Source organism: Mastigoproctus giganteus, chromosome 6 (assembly GCF_048544385.1).
Source record: "Mastigoproctus giganteus isolate SK-2022 chromosome 6, ASM4854438v1, whole genome shotgun sequence".
Taxonomy (NCBI): Eukaryota; Metazoa; Arthropoda; class Arachnida; order Uropygi; family Thelyphonidae; genus Mastigoproctus; species Mastigoproctus giganteus.
In genome coordinates this window covers 53,859,948-53,878,632 of record NC_143580.1, presented here as the reverse complement: position 1 = coordinate 53,878,632, position 18,685 = coordinate 53,859,948, and the positions used below count along the sequence as shown (strand labels likewise).

At 35.8% G+C, this 18,685-nt stretch overlaps 1 protein-coding gene across 1 annotated transcript in view; it reads right to left on the bottom strand.

The window, feature by feature from the left end:
* The window catches only part of Rpn2 (Regulatory particle non-ATPase 2), a 459,562-nt gene that overhangs the window by 378,337 nt on the left and 62,540 nt on the right, over positions 1-18,685 (bottom strand). The window contains exons 7-9 of the mRNA XM_090375965.1: positions 7,365-7,433; positions 3,815-3,975; positions 2,320-2,389 (exon numbers count right to left, since the gene is read on the bottom strand). Coding sequence (XP_090232091.1) covers positions 2,320-2,389; positions 3,815-3,975; positions 7,365-7,433 — 300 coding nt within the window. The remainder of the gene's footprint in view (positions 1-2,319; positions 2,390-3,814; positions 3,976-7,364; positions 7,434-18,685) is intronic.

The window sequence follows — 18,685 nt, the reverse complement described above, 5'->3', positions numbered from 1 at the left end:
TTTCCTGTTAACATCACCAGTAATTTTGATATGAAATTATAATACTATTATCAATTATTAGAAGTTAAATGAACAAAAAAAAAAAAAAAAAAAGACTCTTACACATGTGAGAATTTGTTTTAAGATGTTTACTGAAGTGTTACCATATCAATCTACTCTGGCTGCATTCAGGGTTCTACTGAACCCTGTCTTCAGGCCATAGGTGTCAACAAGTCCATATCTGTTTAGAGGCAATGACTGCCATTCTCTAATTGACTTTAATTTCATATTTCATGCTCAAATAATGATATCACATCACTTCTTACATGAACATTAAAACACACTGGATGTACTTTAAGATATTTGAATCAATGTTTGTTGCTTAACTTTAGAACACCAGTATAACACAAGAAATGATTAAAAATGAAAATATGTAATCAGAATTGAACTTGCTTATCCATAAGTCAGTATACAATATTATCATATTTTTAATAATATTAATGAGTAATCTTCAGACAAATAGCTCTACTCAGAATGAACAATACTAAGAAAATATTGGTTTCAGATGAGAAGGAATTATATACAAGACAAGTATTAAATCTTGAAATAGGAGCTGATTCACATGTCCAGTTTTTCTGATTCTTCGGAAAAACTGGACATATGGACTAAATACATAAAAGAACTCTTCGCCGACAGTGAATGTGAACTAGATGACAACAACGATCCAGTGGTAGGACCATTCATCCTAAGATCCAAGGTGAAGAGGGTGATTAAATCAATGAAGAAGAGAAAAACCAAAGGACCTGATGAAATCACAGCGGAAATAGTCAAACTGCTCAACTTCAAAAACACCGGCATTCTTATTGAATTATTTAACAGAATTTACAACACAGTCAGCACCCCCTCAGGTGTTGCCTTGGCTGACACCAACATTTATCACTCTTCCCAAAAAACTAAACACCAGGACTTGTGGAGACTTCAGACTAATCAGCTTGATGAGTCAAGTCCTCAAAATGTTCCTAAAAATAATTCAAATTGAATTTTCAGAAAATACGAGGAGTCGATGGACAATGCGCAATTTGGATTTAGGGAAGGAATGGGTACAAGAGAAGCACTATTTTGTGCCCAGGTCATGATGCAAAAGTGCAGAGAACAACAGATTGATGCCCATCTTTGTTTTATTGACTTTGAGAAGGCCTTTGATCAAGTACAACATACCAAGCTCATCAAGGTCCTTGAGGAGTCCAGCCTTGATGAAAAGGACATCCGAATAATCAAACACCTCTACAGGACCCAAAACAAACAGCATCTGTTGTAGTTGATGGCAGAAAGACAGAAAACGTTGAACACAGAGTGAGGCAAGGATGTGTACTCCCCACCCCATTTAACATTTGCTCGGACATCATCTTCAAGAGAGCATCAGATGGAAGAAATGAAGGAATATCTGTCAATGGCAGAGTGATTAACAACTTTCACTATGCAGATGACACTACATTGTACAGTTGATATGCAGGACTTACAGATACTCCTCAATTGTGTGAGTGAAGAAAGTGAAAGAATGGGCCTCGAGATTAATATCAACAAGACTAAGCTCATGGTCCTTAATAGGGCAATGCCAACACCTCCCCTCATATTAAACAGGAAGTTGATAGAGAGTTGACAAAGTCAAATATCTAGGCTGTTGGATCAATGACAAAAACGAACCAGATATGGAAATAAAAGCAAGAATGAAATGGCCAGGCAGTATTTTCTTAAAATAAAACCTGCATTATACAATGGAAACCTGGACCTCCACCTTAGAATCCGGATGATGAGATGTTACGTTTGGTCAGTTTTGTTGTATAATGCCGAGACATGGACACTGAAAACTAACACCTCGAAAAAACTAGAAGCATTTGAAATGTGGACGTACAGAAGAATGCTAAAGATAGCATGGACAGCAAGAGTGACCAATAAGAGTATCCTGCAGAGAAATGGAAAAGCCCGGTAATTACTGAAGGACATAAAAAAAAGAAAAACAGCATATCTTAGACACCTGATGAGGAATAACCAATACGCAATTCCACGGCTAATTATTAAGGGGGGCGAATGGAAGGAAGAAGAAAGCCTGGGAGAAGATGTACATTGTGGCTTGATAACATTAAGAACTGGAGAGGACTGAACACCAAGCAGCTGATCAGAGCTGCCAGAGACACTTGCGTGGTGGTCACTGACCTCCGTTAGGAGATGGCACACTGAGAAGAATAGCATAAAAACTTAAATATAATTCATTTAAAAAAAATGTGGGTCACTAGAAATTTACAAAACCTTATTATCCTGTAAGCTTGGTAATTTACTTACTAAGTCTTCTTTTTTAGGTTTTGGTGGCTCAATAACTGGTGGAGCTTTCTCATCAACCTCCATATTTTCTCTTAAAGAAATAAAAATATAACAGCTATTTAATTCGGTTGGCACAATTAATAATTTTGCAACTTTATTAATAATTAATAAAATTATTAATAAAGTTGCAAAATAAATAATTATATTAAATATGAACTATTAATTTTTTAAGGTATAAAAATGTTTATAGCAATCCTTTTTTGTTTGCAGCTAGTTTTACATATTAAAAGAAATATGTGATGAAGTACTTTTTCAGGAGTACCAATACTGAAGGAGTATACTTCTGCTGTGCAAAGTATACACCAAAGTTTTAAATGATTTAATTACACTGTGTAATAAAAATGTGTGCATTTCTGCTTCATTCATGATTTAGTTGAAGTGCAGTGTTTAACATTCGTTTTGTTGTATAGTCACATATTGAGGGAATCACACATTTAGACTGCTGACAATTTCTGTATATGTTACACAAATACTCTCAAGGCACATAAGTTATGTTTTAGTTTCAGACTATTACAGCTATCAGTCAAGGTTGTTAATTCTTTCTGTTACATCAGCAGATACTACACATTAATCCAAAGCAGTAAAGTACAATATTTGAAACAGAAGTCAGGATTTGTCAGATCAGGCAATGCTTTTCCAATCCTTCACTGTACACCACTGTTGGTGTTTGAAACACTGCAACCACATCTTTTTATTTTTTGCTCATAGAGTGGAACTCCAGTTCAATCTCTGGTTGTAATACTTCATGCAAGACAAGGTGCAATGAGTTGTGGATTCTAATATTCAAATAACAACCCAGTAAAACATTGGCAACCACTTTGATTACTGCTGCTGTACCGGGTTGTTATCTGACTGACTACAGCCATTATGTTACCCTGCACTGGCCTCTCACATCAACGAGCTGTTACCAAGTACAGACTTGCCATTGGCAAAAATGATAATCATCCTAAAGACAGATAAAAGAAAAAGGTGGGCTGATAATGTTCAGCCCACCTTTTTCTTTTATCTGTCTTTAGGATGTTTAAAGGTCTAACAAAAAACAGGAAATACAGCAAAGGCAATTATGAATGAAAGGCTGAGAATTCAGGACTGGTCTTTTCTATCATAGTGATCTGTACACAAAGTGGATATAACAGAACTGGCTAATGATGACAAACAACCCTCTACCAAAGAAACAAATACTAGTCCTAACACCAGATAGTTTTCAAAATAAACCACTAACATTACTGAGAACTAAGCTAATGTCAAACCTGAATTTTAACTACAATCCTATATCCCCTTCTATTCCTCTGTTTTGCCTACATTCAGTAAACAACATTTATTTTCTAAGGTTGTTATGAAAATCAGTTACTGAATTTTTTTACCCCCAAAACATGCTATAAAATTTGTCTGTTCAGATTCAGAATTAAAAATTTAGAATAAATATATGTAAAATGCATAAAAGCAAAAAACTTACACTTCTGCTTCTTTCTTTTCTTCTGCTTTCATAAGGGGTGAGACCACAGATGAAGGAATTGGAGCTGTTGCCTTAAGTGCCTGAAGAACTCTGGACAAGAACTGCTGAGTAGCACTTTCGTACAGATCAAAAGCTATCTGAAAAGCCATAAGTGCATTATCCTGAAAATAAAAAATAAATAAGAACATCAGCATTGATATATCACAGAGAATTTTGAATAATGCACAGAGCTTTAAATCACAAACATCCCCCTCCTTTAGTAACTTCATGAGCTGCACCAGCTTTTACTAATGCCGCAGAGCACACTGTCTCTAAATAAAAGCAGAGCCTGTGACTGCTGCATTCAATAGATTGGTGTTCCTTTCATGGGCAAAAGACTTGACCTGAGTTCCAATGGGGAATGACTGTTACAGCTACATTAGTAGATATTAGTAGGTGAATATCTTGAACGTGGTTGAATTTGTCTGATGTTCCAAAGAAACAATCTTGTTTTATGTATTAAGGGTGGACCAACTACAGGAGAACTACCAGCCAGAGGTCCAGTGCAGGCCAAAACACTGCTAAAACGAGAGAAGAGAATCCAATATGCTGTCCAGTGGAACAGGTGCACCACAGAGCACACCTGTTCCTTTCCAATATCCCTTTCCATTCCTCTGCTTTGCCTACATTCAGTAAACATTTTATTTTACAATGTTGTTATGAAAATCAGTTATTGCATTCTTCCCCCCCCCCACCCACCCAAAAAAAAAACTATGACATAATGTAAAATTTCCTATTCAGATTCAAAATTGAAAAGCTTATTTCCTTTTATGTTACAAAAACTTTGTTGACCAGTGTAATCACTGATCAACAAAGTTTTGTATCACTGTTACTTGTATTCTTATAGGAATTTTACAGGAAGCATATTTTACAGCACAGAAAATCTAATATTTACACATTAAAGTGAAAATTGTCAATGTTTAAATTTTAAACAATTTAACTTTTTTTTTTTTTCTTTCAATTCACAGACAGTATCAATAAGCTGAGGTTATTAAATCTAAAGTAGCATCACTATGTTCCAGGGTCCATAGTCAAATAAAGATTAGGAACATTTGGGCTGGGAGATCAGGTTTTAGCTTTCTTTATTTACATTTCAGAAACTGAAGCTTGTAAAGAAAAATATATATCATTGATAAAAGTTTCTTCTTGAAGTTGTAGAAATGTAAACCTCTAAAGAGAAATAATAAAAGAAGGATTTTGGTCGGTAAACTAAATTTACTTTTAAATAAAAAAAATCAAGAGTTCACTGACAGAGATTCAACTGTATGGCGACTTATTTTCTAAGTGGTAAAATACTTTAAAAAATGAAACACTTTGGTACCAATGCCCCACAAGATATATGCAAAGCAGGAGGAAACCACACAAGAACTCAGTTCGCAGGGACATCTCTAACAAAGCTGGAGAAACCCACTAGCACATCATGGGGAATTGTCATGAAAGTGTTATCAATATGGATGAGAGATAAAAAGACATTGATTGTCATTAAAACGTAACAGTGGCCAAGAGTACCTAGTCAATAATAAGGAAGTCCAATCATTAGTTTGGTTTGTGGAATACAGTAGATGAGCAACTATGAATCGAGTATATGCAAAAGTCAGTATGAGTTGTCAACAATCTGTCTCCACAAAAGCAATCAGATGAGAAACAAAGTTGGACACAACAGTAGGGCTGCTGTATACAAACAACTCATAACACTCGCCTCTGCTCCTCCGGAAGTCCAGTGATCCCAGGAACATAATACATAGATTGCTAATTAGTAAATGCTTCTTGATTAGACCGGGGGTTCGAGCCTGTGACCGCCAAATATGGAGGATGCGGAAAGGTCAGGGAATGACCACCGCATATCCCCGGAGCAATATGGCCTTAATTGCTAATGCTCCTAAAAACCAAATAACAAACAAAGAAACAAGCTAATTAGTGGCAGAATGTAATATTCATATGGCCTGACAAGTTATCCATCTTTTTTGGGTGAACAGATAAATGAGTGATGAAAGCAAAAAGGAAATATACATTTGGCTCTCACTTAGTTCTGTAATGGTGGGTCATGCTTACCTGGCAGAGCTTCTAGCCACCTTAGACATCCATCTCTGGACAAATTATGCTACCATATTGAGCAATCATCTGCACGCTATGCTGCCAAATTTCTTTACATTCATGATAATAATACTAAACTTCAAGATCTTGCTTGGTTCAATAATCAAAGATCACTTTACCCATCTGCAATCAAACATCAATTACATAGAATGCTTGTGGTAGTAACACCTACAATGTAGGTTTCCATTATCACCAAACCTATATGAATTGGCAACTTTCCTAGTGGACAAATGGTGCAAAATACAAACTACTCTTACTATAAGTGATGGTAGATTACACTCTGTCTTCTGACTTCTCAACTAACACTAGATTTCCCCAAGATTTGCTTCTTTCTCACTCTTTTCAATCCTGTTGTAAATTAATGACCTTCTACTGACTGGAAATCCTATCCATAGTATTTCTAATGACAGCACACTACATTTCACCTTCCAGTTTAAGAAACTTCTCTGCAAAAGCAGTTTGAACTCCTCAGATATCTGCTACCAGTTCCTTAAATGCCAATCTCTTGGTAATTTTTCAGTGGGATGAAGAAAACTGAGTTAACATCAATCCTTCTAATAAGTCCTGTGTTACTTCTTACAAAAAAGTCTATTGTTCGAATACTCATCTTTGATAACATTCAGAACACATCACTAATATTGTTGCCTCTACATCAAAAAAGTCTATTGTTCTAAAAGTCTATTTGAGATTTTTACAAAATCTAAAATTTGCGAATACTGTTCCCACATCTGGACTGGTTCCTCCAAAATTTCTCTCAAACTCTTAGACCCTATCTAAAAGAGGGCAGTCAGGTTAATAAAGGACCCTACTCTTGCAAGCTTCTCTCTCTCTCTCTCTCTCTCTCTCTCTCTCTCTCTCTCTCTCCATTCTGTTATATTCAGTTTCTGCTGCATGTCTTTTCTATAGATGCTTCCATGGGAACTGTTCCTCCAAACTGGCATCTGTAATCCATCCCCCACTCTCTTCCAAACCAATCTAAACACGTGCCTCAACTATTCAACATCCATTCACTATCCAATTCCAGACCCAAGAACTTTTCCTCTTCGTCATTTATCCCTTCTACTTGTTCTTTGGAATAACCTTCCTTCCCATTTCCCAAAAATTATAATCTATAGCAATATAAGTCTAGTATCAATAATCATTGTTTTTCTTTTTCGGCCTTAAGACTTGTGCAAGCACTGTAGGCTCTTATACCTTCATTGTTTGGATTATTAGAGGGGGAAAAAAAGCCATAGGAGGGTTTCAGTCTTGGGGATTCCATATTGGTATTGTCCTGACAACATACAGCAGCCCAACTGACTCACTTTTGATAGGTGTTCCCATTATTCAATGAAAAAGTATTATGTGATATGATTTTTATCAAAAACCTCAAAAGTGACAGCTATATTAAATTAATTCATCATTTGCAAATACTCACTTCACTGCCTCTACACAAATTATCTAGAATATCAGCTACAGGTTGGGCATCATCCAAAAATATTAAGCACTGAAAAGATAAAAATATAATAAATAAACTATTCATACATGATACTGTTTATTTTTTTGTTTTGATTTTTAAGGGAAATAATTGTTAAAAGATAAAATTTTAAAAAAATGGTAGGAGCAGCATCTAATATATTAAAAATTACTTTCTCATGTCACAAAACACAACCGAAAATGATAGATCTTTACATCTTTTGAACATTGTAGTTCCCATTGCTTTATAGCAGGGGTAGCCAACTTAATTTGTGATGCAATCTCCTTTTTTTTTCTTAAAAACATGCTGCGATCTACCATCTCAAAAATTTCATTGCACATGGTCAAAAAAGTTAATCAACACTAATTGGAAAATGTTTATAAATTTTAAAATTAAATAGAATTCAGAATTCTTATTTTAAATTCATACATATTTAAAATTTTAATTTATGTGAAGTTTGTGTGTTTATGTCATCTGTCAAGCTTTCAAAATCGGGGATATACTGTGATAAGGCCAACCATAAAGAATCTTCTGTCCGTAAGAGTAGAGCGCTTCTTCGGCTTTATTTGTTTCAAATACAAAAAGGCCAATTCACATAGATATGTGGAATCAAAACAGGACTTTAAAAGTTCACTGCATTTTTTTTACATTTGGGTACTTTTCTCGGCAAACATATTTCCAAAAAAAAGTCTTTTTCTGATGATCTGGCTTTTAGGAAGATATTGTTTCGCAATGTAATAATTTCATTTTCAAGTAATATTTTCTCCATGTGAAAAATCTCAGCAATTTTTTCTGCAATTTGTTTTGCATCTAAGTCTACATTAAATGGATAAGAAATATATTGAACAATGTCTTCAATGGTTTTAAAATCATTGAATCTGGTTTCAAAATCATCCATAACTTTCTCAATTTCAGAAACATATTTCTCAAAAACAGGATATTTGCAAGGTCATTTTTTGGATTTTTTTTCTTTGAGATCCTCAAGCCACTGCCAAAAATTGATATTTATATGCAGAAATGCTACTAATCAGTGTATTGAAGTTCCCTCCTAAATTTCCATGGAAGCATTGCAAAACAAACACCACCATTTTTCTTTTATCATTAAAAAAAGTATTCTAGTTTCCACTCTTCATGAAAATGATACATTTTACTCTTTTTCACAGTATTCATTTTAATTCAAAGGGTATTAAATTAACGTATAAGTACTGTCCAGTTATTAAAATTGAGTAAGCTAGATAAGAATTCAACACATACACTATGCTCTCCACAATATAACTGCGTGAATTTTCACTAGACAAGCTTAGCAGCTGCACAGCAAGAAGAATAGTCACGTGTTTCAACAGATTTGTAATAAGCGTATGCAGTGGGACACATTATAATAATAACATTTAGATTTTGTCTAATCTATTTTTATATATATTTAAAATTTGTTGTGATCAACCAAAATTAAATCTGCGATCGACTTGTTGGCCACCTCTGCTTTATAGTAACCTGAACTGTAGTATTGAACAATTAGACTTTACACCAGCCGGTATTCAAATAAACAAATTCCAATGCTGCAACTAAAACACTTTATTTACAATAAAATAAAATAAAATACGAGCGTATAAAATGAAATTAAATGAAATGAAATAAAATAAAATATATAGTAGTCTAAAACTGATGTGATTTAATTTACAATAAAATACAAAAATATAAAATATGATGATAAAAACAATTAATAAAATACCATAACAACTGTAGCTTTCGGAGATAGCGATCTTCTTTCTCAACAGCATATATTTGCTGTGTGGCACATCCTTAAATAGCAGATCCACGGTACTCGTCACATGGTTCCTCAGGAGTAAGGCCGGAATTTCCCATTTATGCACCGGAACCGGAAATGGCTCGGGAGCGCGCTAGCTGAAACCATTCATCTTGCCCAAGCACCACGGTTTCAAAGAGGGGATGTAAGCGCACACCCTTGTCTCTATTAACGGAATTGCTAGCTGCCCCAATACGTAAACTCTCAAGTCATTTACGGTCCCAGAACCCCTGTGCATGATCCGTGATGACAGCATCCTCCGGGGAGATTTGATGTTGCTTCTCCCAAAAATGTTCTGCCATGGCAGACTTCCCATAGTTTGCAGACTTTATTGCATTCATATGCTCCCCCAGACGGTCTTTCAGTCGTCAGCCCGTCTCACCTACATAACACACCCCACAATCCGGGCATTTAATTTCGTATACCACTTCAATGTTGGCTTCTTTCGTTATGGGGGTCTTTGACACAGGATATCACTGTGTACAACCTCCGTCCCAGGAGTTGCACACAGCGTATCAGGCACCCCCGATTTATTTGTGCAATGTGGTCTGAAAGGCCCGGATAGTGGGGAATGTATGCAGTGCTCACAGGGGCGAACGGCTCAGTACAGGTGGACTCCGCTCCTCTAATAATTCTGTCCAACACCCTCTGGGGGTAGCCGCATTTCTTGAGGTCTGCCATGACATGAATAATTTCGTTATCTCTGTCCTCGGAGGTGCTACAGTGGGACTACACCCTATCTACTAAAGCCTTGACAACACTACCCTTGTGTTGGCTGGCTTGTGCCAAGGTATAATGAGTATATTGACCTCGGCACATGGGCTTTCTAAACACCTTGGTCTTGAGCCTACAACCATCCCTAATAACCAACATGTCAAGGAATGGTAGGGTTCCCTCTGCTTCCACCTCCGAAGTAAATTTAATAAAAGGGGAGAAGCTTTTAAGGACAACAAGTATCTGATCCTCCCTTCCCTTTTGTATATGGTGAATGTGTCATCAACAAATCTTTTCCATTTATGCATGGGAAATTCCAAACCCTCAAAAATTCTAACTTCCAACTCTTCCATAGCTAAGTTGGCCACTATGGCACTAATGGGGGAACCCATGGCTGTGCCATGGATCTGCTTATACACAACATCTTGGAAAACCATGGTGGTACTGGATAAACAGAACTCCACACCCTCACAAATATCATTAACACTAAGAGGAGACCTAGTACTTAACAAAACATCCTTTTCTAATGCCATTCTAACACACTGGACTCCGAATTTAATAGGAATACAAGTGAACAATGATGTAACATCAAAAGAAATCATAATCTCGTCTTCTCGTATAGTCTGTCCTTTTATAAAATCCACAAACTCTTTGCTATTCTTGATAACCAAGTTGGAAAGTCCTACTATGGGTGCGATCAACTTGGCAAGGTACCTTGATAGAGTATACGTGGGACTATTTACAAATGACACAATTGGCCTGAGTGGTACACCCACTTTATGTATCTTGGGGAGCCCGTAGAATCTGGGTAAGCGGCATCCAGCAGCATGTAATGACCAATATACCTCCTTGGATATCCATCCTGACTTGTGCCAATGCTGTATAAGGTTATTCACTTGTCGCTCCACACTAACCAATGGATTTCTACGGACAACTTTGTACGTGGTGGTATCTTGCAATAATTCCAAAGCTTTATTAAAATATTGCTCCTTGTCTAAACAAGGAGCAATATTTTAATAAAGGTTTATTGTATATTTTAATAAAGGTAAATTATATTGGATTAGAAACATTTTTTGCAATAAATTATGATGACAATTAGGTGCAGTAAAGTAAGGAAAGAAAAAGTAATTACTTGAATTCACATTTTAAATCAAACTTTTATTACAATAATAAATAATATAGCAAAAATGATTAAACATACAGTTATTCTAAAAACAAAAATCCACACTACCTGTCCGAATAAAGTGAGCTCTTAAGAAACTCAATAGTGTTATGGTTTAAACTGGATCTAATTTTGGTACATATTTAAATAGCGGCAGAAAACATCCTTTTGTATTCTGTTGGTTGGTGCTTTGTACTGAGATAGTTGTAGAAGAGCTGCAGTTTAACCTCCCCTACCCTTATTCCCTCATCTTCAAAAAATCTTATTTCCTTTTTATCAAATATAAAAAAATATTTCCTTTTTGAATTTTATGGCACTATATCCATATTAACGAAAGAAAGGGACTGACAGTTAAGCTTGGTGAGGGAGGAAACCAAATCTAAGTTGTGCGGTGGGGGGGTATTTATTAATTTATTTCCCTGTATCTTAGTATTGCCGTCAGTGGCCATTGTTATGATTTTCGTACAGCAGCTCCCCTCAAGCACTAAGCCCCACAAGCTAACTGACTGCGTTAAAAAATGAGAATTTCCAGGAGCTGAGGGATATTCCTCCCCTCCCCCACAAGAATATATATATATATATATATATCGTATATATCGTATATATATTATACACTGGTGTTCAAAGAAAGTGCATTACCTAGGAATTTCACATTTCTAACCCTTTTTCGATGGTATGTTACATTAATGACTAGCATTTATTAATAGTTAAGCCAAAAGCTAAGTAATATTTGACAGGTGCTCTCAAAATATTCCAAAATGAGCATTTGCAACCTTTATATAACAGTTTTGTAAACACCACAATTATGGCTGAAATGTTATCAGAAGCCATCAATTTGCTTCAGTTTATCATTTTAAATGGAAAATAAAATGAAAAGTTCACCAGGTGAAAACTAATATTTAGTTGAACTGCCTCTGGCCCTGATGATAGCAACACAAGGTAGAAGCATTGACAAGATCAATTTCTGAAGATAATCAATGCTTCATGGTTCCAAACACGAATTACGGCTTCCTGAAGTTCACGAAGGGTCTTTGGTTTCTTTCTGGCAACTGCAGATGCCAAAAGTTCTCTATAGGATTCAGGTCCAGGCTGTTTCCTGGCCAGCTAAGAGTTGTAATGGACTATTCTTCCAACCATTTTTTTGCCTGTAACAAATGTAAACACATTACTGTTGAACCTCTAATGCAGAAATGAAGCTAAAGTAACTACAGAAGTGCCTACTTCCACTTTTCACCTGAAAACAAGGAGCAGAGTCATCATGAAAGATACTTGTTGTTGTTTGTTATTTGGTTTTCAGGAGCATTAGCAACTAAGACCATATTGCTCCAGGAATATGCGGTGGTCATTCCATGACCTTTCCGCATCCTCCTGAAAGATGCAGTTACTTGGCAGGTTGAAATGGTGTCTAATGGTTGGCAGCAATTTGCCTTCCAATATAGCCAGGTATCCATTGCCATTTACGGAACCTTTTATAAACTGCAGATGACCTACTCTGCGTTATGAAATTCACCCCCATATCATTTGGCTGGTAGGGAATTTCACTGCAGACACCATACAGTCTGGATAGTATTCTTCACCACATCTGTTTGTCACCCATCAGAGCCATGCAGTTTGAATTTCTTCTCTTCCAGCATATCGATTGGCCTCCAAACTCTCAATATCAATCCATAGAGTACTTGTGGGATACTATGGAAAGGTATATCAGGCATCTGGATAATCTGGAAAGGTATATCAGGCATCTGGATAATCTGGAAAGGTATATCAGGCACCAGTCACCTCCATACCCACAAAGCTTAGTTGGCCATACCTCCAGAACACTTCCGACATCTTGTTGAATTAATGCCACGTTGGATAGCTGCTGTACTGAGAGCAAAAGGAGGACCTAAGTATTAGGTAGGTGGTCATAATTCAGTGATCACTCGGTGTATTTGTAAGATTTTATGTCTTACAATTTCACGACGTTTTCAGGTTTCCGTTGCATTTGTACTGTGTATAACAACAATCCCTCATTTGCAAATTCAGCAGTATCAATGATTTATTGTTGTCGATTTTATAACCTTTATGTGAATAAATCATGGATAATTATTTTTTAAATTAGTATCGAAAAACCAGTATTTTTGTATCGATACTGGGATTTGAATATTGGGAAAAAAATGACTGGGATCCCGGAATCTCGATACTGTAAGCCCTAGTTACACTGTTCTGTTGGTTTCCTGGTAGCTAATTCCATTCTATATTTTTGTATTCTTTTCTCTATTTTCTTTTCCGGAATCCCCAGAGTAGAATGTGGGCAGTTAGATCATTCTGGATGTTGAGCTGTACACCCCTGATCGTTATGATCTTGAAATCCAAATTCAGCATATTTCTTGGCATGCTTTTTTGTGAAAGTCCATACTTTTGACATTTGAAACAGCACATCAGATTCAATACATAAAATCTGATTTCTTAGTTCAAATACCTAGCTTTGATAGATGTTATGGTTTCAATATGATGAAGATTAATATTATAGTTCCAGTTGGGTAATTATGCCTCTCTCTTCTAATAATTAGCCATTTCACTTGTAAGACTCCTTGGTCTTTGACTTCCTATTGTATTTCTTTCGTGGAAGACGTTTCACTCACTGATCACTCTCCTCTGAAACGTTTAAGATAGCATGGGGAGTTAAAATTACCAGTGGTCCTTAATTTTAATTAAATTAAATTGAACTGAATTTTAATTGGCCTTCAATTTTAAATGAAGCCTGTCAGTTTCAATAAGCCTTCTGACTGTTTGTTGATTCAACTGTAATTCTCCAGACTTCAGAATGTTTCACTGCTTTTGGCATCCCAGCACCATTGTTCACCACAGAGTGAAAATTAAAAACATTGGTGCTATAAATTGGTTAAAAAAAAAAAAAAAAAAAAATCTAAAAACAGATAAAAACTTATCTGTTTTTAGCCTTTTTTGCTATGTTAGTACTAGCACATTTTGGTCTCCTATTTGTGTGGACTTTGATAGATTCAGCTGCCCGAAGGGTGTTTTTTTTTTTTTTTTTTTTGTCACACATATTGCTTCTTTTAGCTTTCCCTCCTGGGCTTCCAGCCCCACCATGTGAAGGCAGGAGCAGTGTAACCTAGTGTCCAAATGGAAAAGAAAGGGTAGTAATTTATTAGTAAAAAAAAAATTCTGCACAAATGAACTCCTTAAGTTCTCTAGAGATGCGCCTCCGTAGCCAGGTGGGAAGGAGCAGCAGTGCATAGCACACGCTTCTTGATTAGACCGGGGTTCGAGCCCGTCACCATCAAATATGGAGGATGCGAAAAGGTCAGGGAATGACCACCACATATCCCGGAGCAATATGGCCTTAGTTGCTAATGCTCCGAAAAACCAAATAACAAACAAACCTTAAGTTCTAAATAACAATAAACAGTTATACAGAGTATAAGGACTTTCAAAAACTGAGAAATAAAGAAAGCTATTCGTTACACTACTAATAAAGAGAAGAAACATAGATGGAATTATCACACGATATTTATATTGACTTCAACACTTTTATACCATGTGAATGTATTGGTGAAATTACAGAAACTATTTCTGCTTCCTAGGTAACTACTGCTGCATGTGAGCAAAAAAAAATCTAATAATAAATAATAGAATTAACAACCGAAATTAAAAAGTAAAATTAAAAGAATATAAAAATAAGAATATCCACCTTCATCCTGCAGAACTCCAAGCCAGTAGCACAAGTGCTGACTGTAATCCAAGCAGAAAACCACAGATATCTTTCCACTGACAAATGTAGATACTAACAAAATTAATGAACTAAAAATTTAAAAAAAAAAAAGGGATAAAGGGGATTATAGGTATGATTTCTTCAGGTAGCATCCACACCTATAAATCCCAAAAAGTTGTATTTCCATAGTGAATTGCAAACACAGACAAGCATCCACATGGCCTATAACAGAAGAGACTGAAGAAAATACAACCTTATGACCTTACATATATGGTGAGCCCTCTATAGTTAACATAGGAAAAATAAAAATTATAAAATGCAGTTTATGTTAATCAATGGCAAATACCCAAATAAATGATGTAAATTAAATTTTTTTTTTTTTTTTTTTAGATTTTTTGTTTGTGCACTGGCAACAATGGATTCTGGCACACAAAAATACTTGCTTCAGTTTCAACAATATGTTCACATGGAATAAAATTTTGAAGATAATCTAAATATCTGTTATTTCCAGTTGGAAAATGGAAATCAGAAGTTTCACAGCATGTTCCAACACTTTATCAGCAATTGCTGTCATTGCTGCTTCACTGTTACAAAGTATAGGACTTCTTTTAATATTTCATATCACCTATGCCCCATGCCACTCAAGCAACATCTGAAAGTTATAACTAATACACTACATAAACACTACAGAAATCACTTGAATCACTATGCCTGGCATTTGGAGCCATTGATTAGAACAAATGGGATAGAAACTCACCATATAGATCAAAATTTTTAAATCAACTAGATCACTGCAATAGCAGTGGCATCAACACATTACATCAACATATTAGAGTAGAAGCAACAATAATCTGGACCTGTTCATTAGTAGCAATCCTGATGTCATCAAAGGGCTAACAGTACAGGGACCACAATCACTCCACTAGTGAGGAGTGATTGTGGGGTGCTAAGATGGATGATGATGACTGAGGTCTCAGCTGTTTAAGGTAAAGGTAGAGGTTTCAATTTTAGAAGTATGACAGTTTAAGATGCTAAATGGCCTCTAACAAGTGGGAAGCCAGCATGAATAGAAAGAATACTGGTGAATTATGGAATAAATTTAAAGGCACCATAACAGAAGCCATGAGAATATATACTATTGAGAAAATCCAGCTAAGGTGAATGAATACGGAACTCACTAAATAGAGCAAAGAAAGATAACATGATCAGTTTAAGTGATTAAAAGCACTAACACATATCAGGCTGGCAAAGGCTGAGTATAAGGAGTAACTTGCTAAAAGAGAAGTGAAAGTGGACACATGTACAAAATAAGTTAGTTAATGTATGCAGTGAGTTACGTTTCAGGTGCATTAACAAATGTGCTTCAAATCTAACAAAAAAAGAGCAAAAAGCAATGACTTATATGTGCAAACCAAAAAAATTTCATTTCTACACATCCATTACGTTGCTCATTTTTCCTCCAATCAGCACTTCAGCTACAACATATGGTATATGGCTAGCCTATGTAATAGGTATGAAAAAAATAAATAATAATTGCCAGATTTTGGGAGTCAAGTTATTACATGCTGACAGACTTATAAAGAAATAATAATTGTCAAATTTCTTTTGGTCCAATTTTAATGAAATTTGGGATGGCTCCACTACAGACCTTTCTGAAAAGCTAAAGTATGAAATTTCATGAAAATCCAACTATTGGGAAACAAATTATTACAGGAGGATGGGAAAAAAGAAATAATTGATGGATTTATATTGGTCCAATTTTTAATTAAATCTGGGATGGCTCAACAAACCTTTCTAAAATGCCCAAATATAAAATTTCAAGAAAATCCATCTAAGCGTCGAGTTGTTATTTGAGGACAGAAGGATGGATGTGGCAAAGACAATAGGCACACTATGCATATATGTTAATGTGCCTAAAAAGAACAAATCAGGATGGCCACTTATAAAATAGTTGTGGAAGAGTTACTGACAAGTCAGCTGATGAATTGAATGGGTACTCTGCATTGATCTTTACAGATGAAAATCCCTTTAGAGTACAAGAAACTATGCTAATGAAGCTGAGCACTACTGCAGAATCAGTGATCTGGAAATTAGAGAAGACTGTTGACCAAAAAAAAAAAATTTCAGCCTGAAAATAAGAGCCCTAACATAAATTGCATATATATATATATATATATATATATATATATATATATATATATATACAATTATTTTAAAGGAAAGACATTAAATCATTAGACTAGGGGAAGAGGGGAATTTCCTTGGTTTTAAAATGTGCCAATGTACTGTCAAATCCATTAAAGCAGTTCAAAAAACAATAGTAACTACAAACATGTGTTAGCTTGACTTCAGTGGTAGGGAAAATCAGAGGGATTAGGAATGGTTTTATCTAGGGAACATAGCATAACTTTTAAAGGGAAAATCTTGTTTCATTAATCTCAACTTATTATAGAAATGTCACTAATGAGCTAGATGCAATAAATAACTTGGACATTGCTTATATGAACTTCAACAAAACAATTTAACTCAATATGCAAGAACATATTGGAATCACAGGTAAATTCCTTTGACAGATTACATACAGCTACATGGAAGCAAAGTTTTGTAATTAACAGTTACTTTTCAGAATGGGCTAGGGTTACAAGGTGGCCCTCGGGGACTGGTACTTTGACCCATTCCTGTCTCTTATTTTCTGAAATGGCATTTATGAAGGAATACAGAACAAGATTACTGTATAACTCTTCACAACATATTTTGATTATGTTGTGAAAAATGAGAGAGTCATCAAGAAAGCAGCACTACTTTGGGATGACAGAGGCTTCAGAGAGTTAAATAAGTGACAGATATGATGGTACATGCTGCGTTTTACACTTGGGAAATAAGAACTCTAAAATAACTTATACACCAGGTGGGGCTGGGTTAAAAACAGTGCAGGAAGAAAGGAATTTGGAGGTTGAAATGTATGCAGATATGAAGTTCTCTATGCACTGCAGATAAGGCAGCAAAGAGGACACATGGTGTCCTCTCAGTGATTTATCTAACAACTGTATGTAGATATAAGGAGGTTACCATTCCACTGTGAGCAGCACCTCCGTAGCCAGGTGGGAAGGAGCAGCAGTGCGTAGCACACGCTTCTTGATTAGACCGGGGTTCGAGCCCATCACCACCAAATACTGAAGATGCGGAAAGGTCAGGGAATGACTACCGCATATCCCGGAGCAATATGGCCTTAGTTGCTAATGCTCCTAAAAACCAAATAACAAACAAACCATTCCACTGTTATAAGGCAATTGAGACCACTTGGAATACCGTGTCCATGTGTATGGAGGACACATCTACAGAAAGATATTGAGCTCCTTTTAAAAAAAATCCAAAGATGGGCAGCATGCCTTGTGAGACTGTCCAAAGGGGGCCCATATGAGAAGAGACTTTGAATATGTATGCTAAGAGCTTGGCAACAATATTCTATTCCTCTGTTCACAGAAAAGAAACAGTGCATATAAACAAAAGAACGAGAACATTCATCAAGAAAAATCCCAAGTGCTGGGAATTCAAATTCAGCTGGTCTTACTGTATAACTCCTTGCGGTACCCCTGAGGCATATTAATCCTTTGTTTAAATTGAGCCAATATCCTACTTGTCATCCTTGTTAGTTAATTCTATAGTCTAATTGAGCTCAAGAAATGAACACACTATTCATGCACTGCTGTTTGTTTATAGCTATGACTTCTTTCTGCAAAAAGGCATTTTAGAGGTGATCTAACTGAGGTTTATATGGCTCTAAGAGGGAAGAGTAAAATGAAGGTGAAATTTTCATGGTACTAAATGAAGCTAGAACCAGGGGGCATGAATTTAAAATAAGAATTATACACTCAGACTGGAGAAATTTA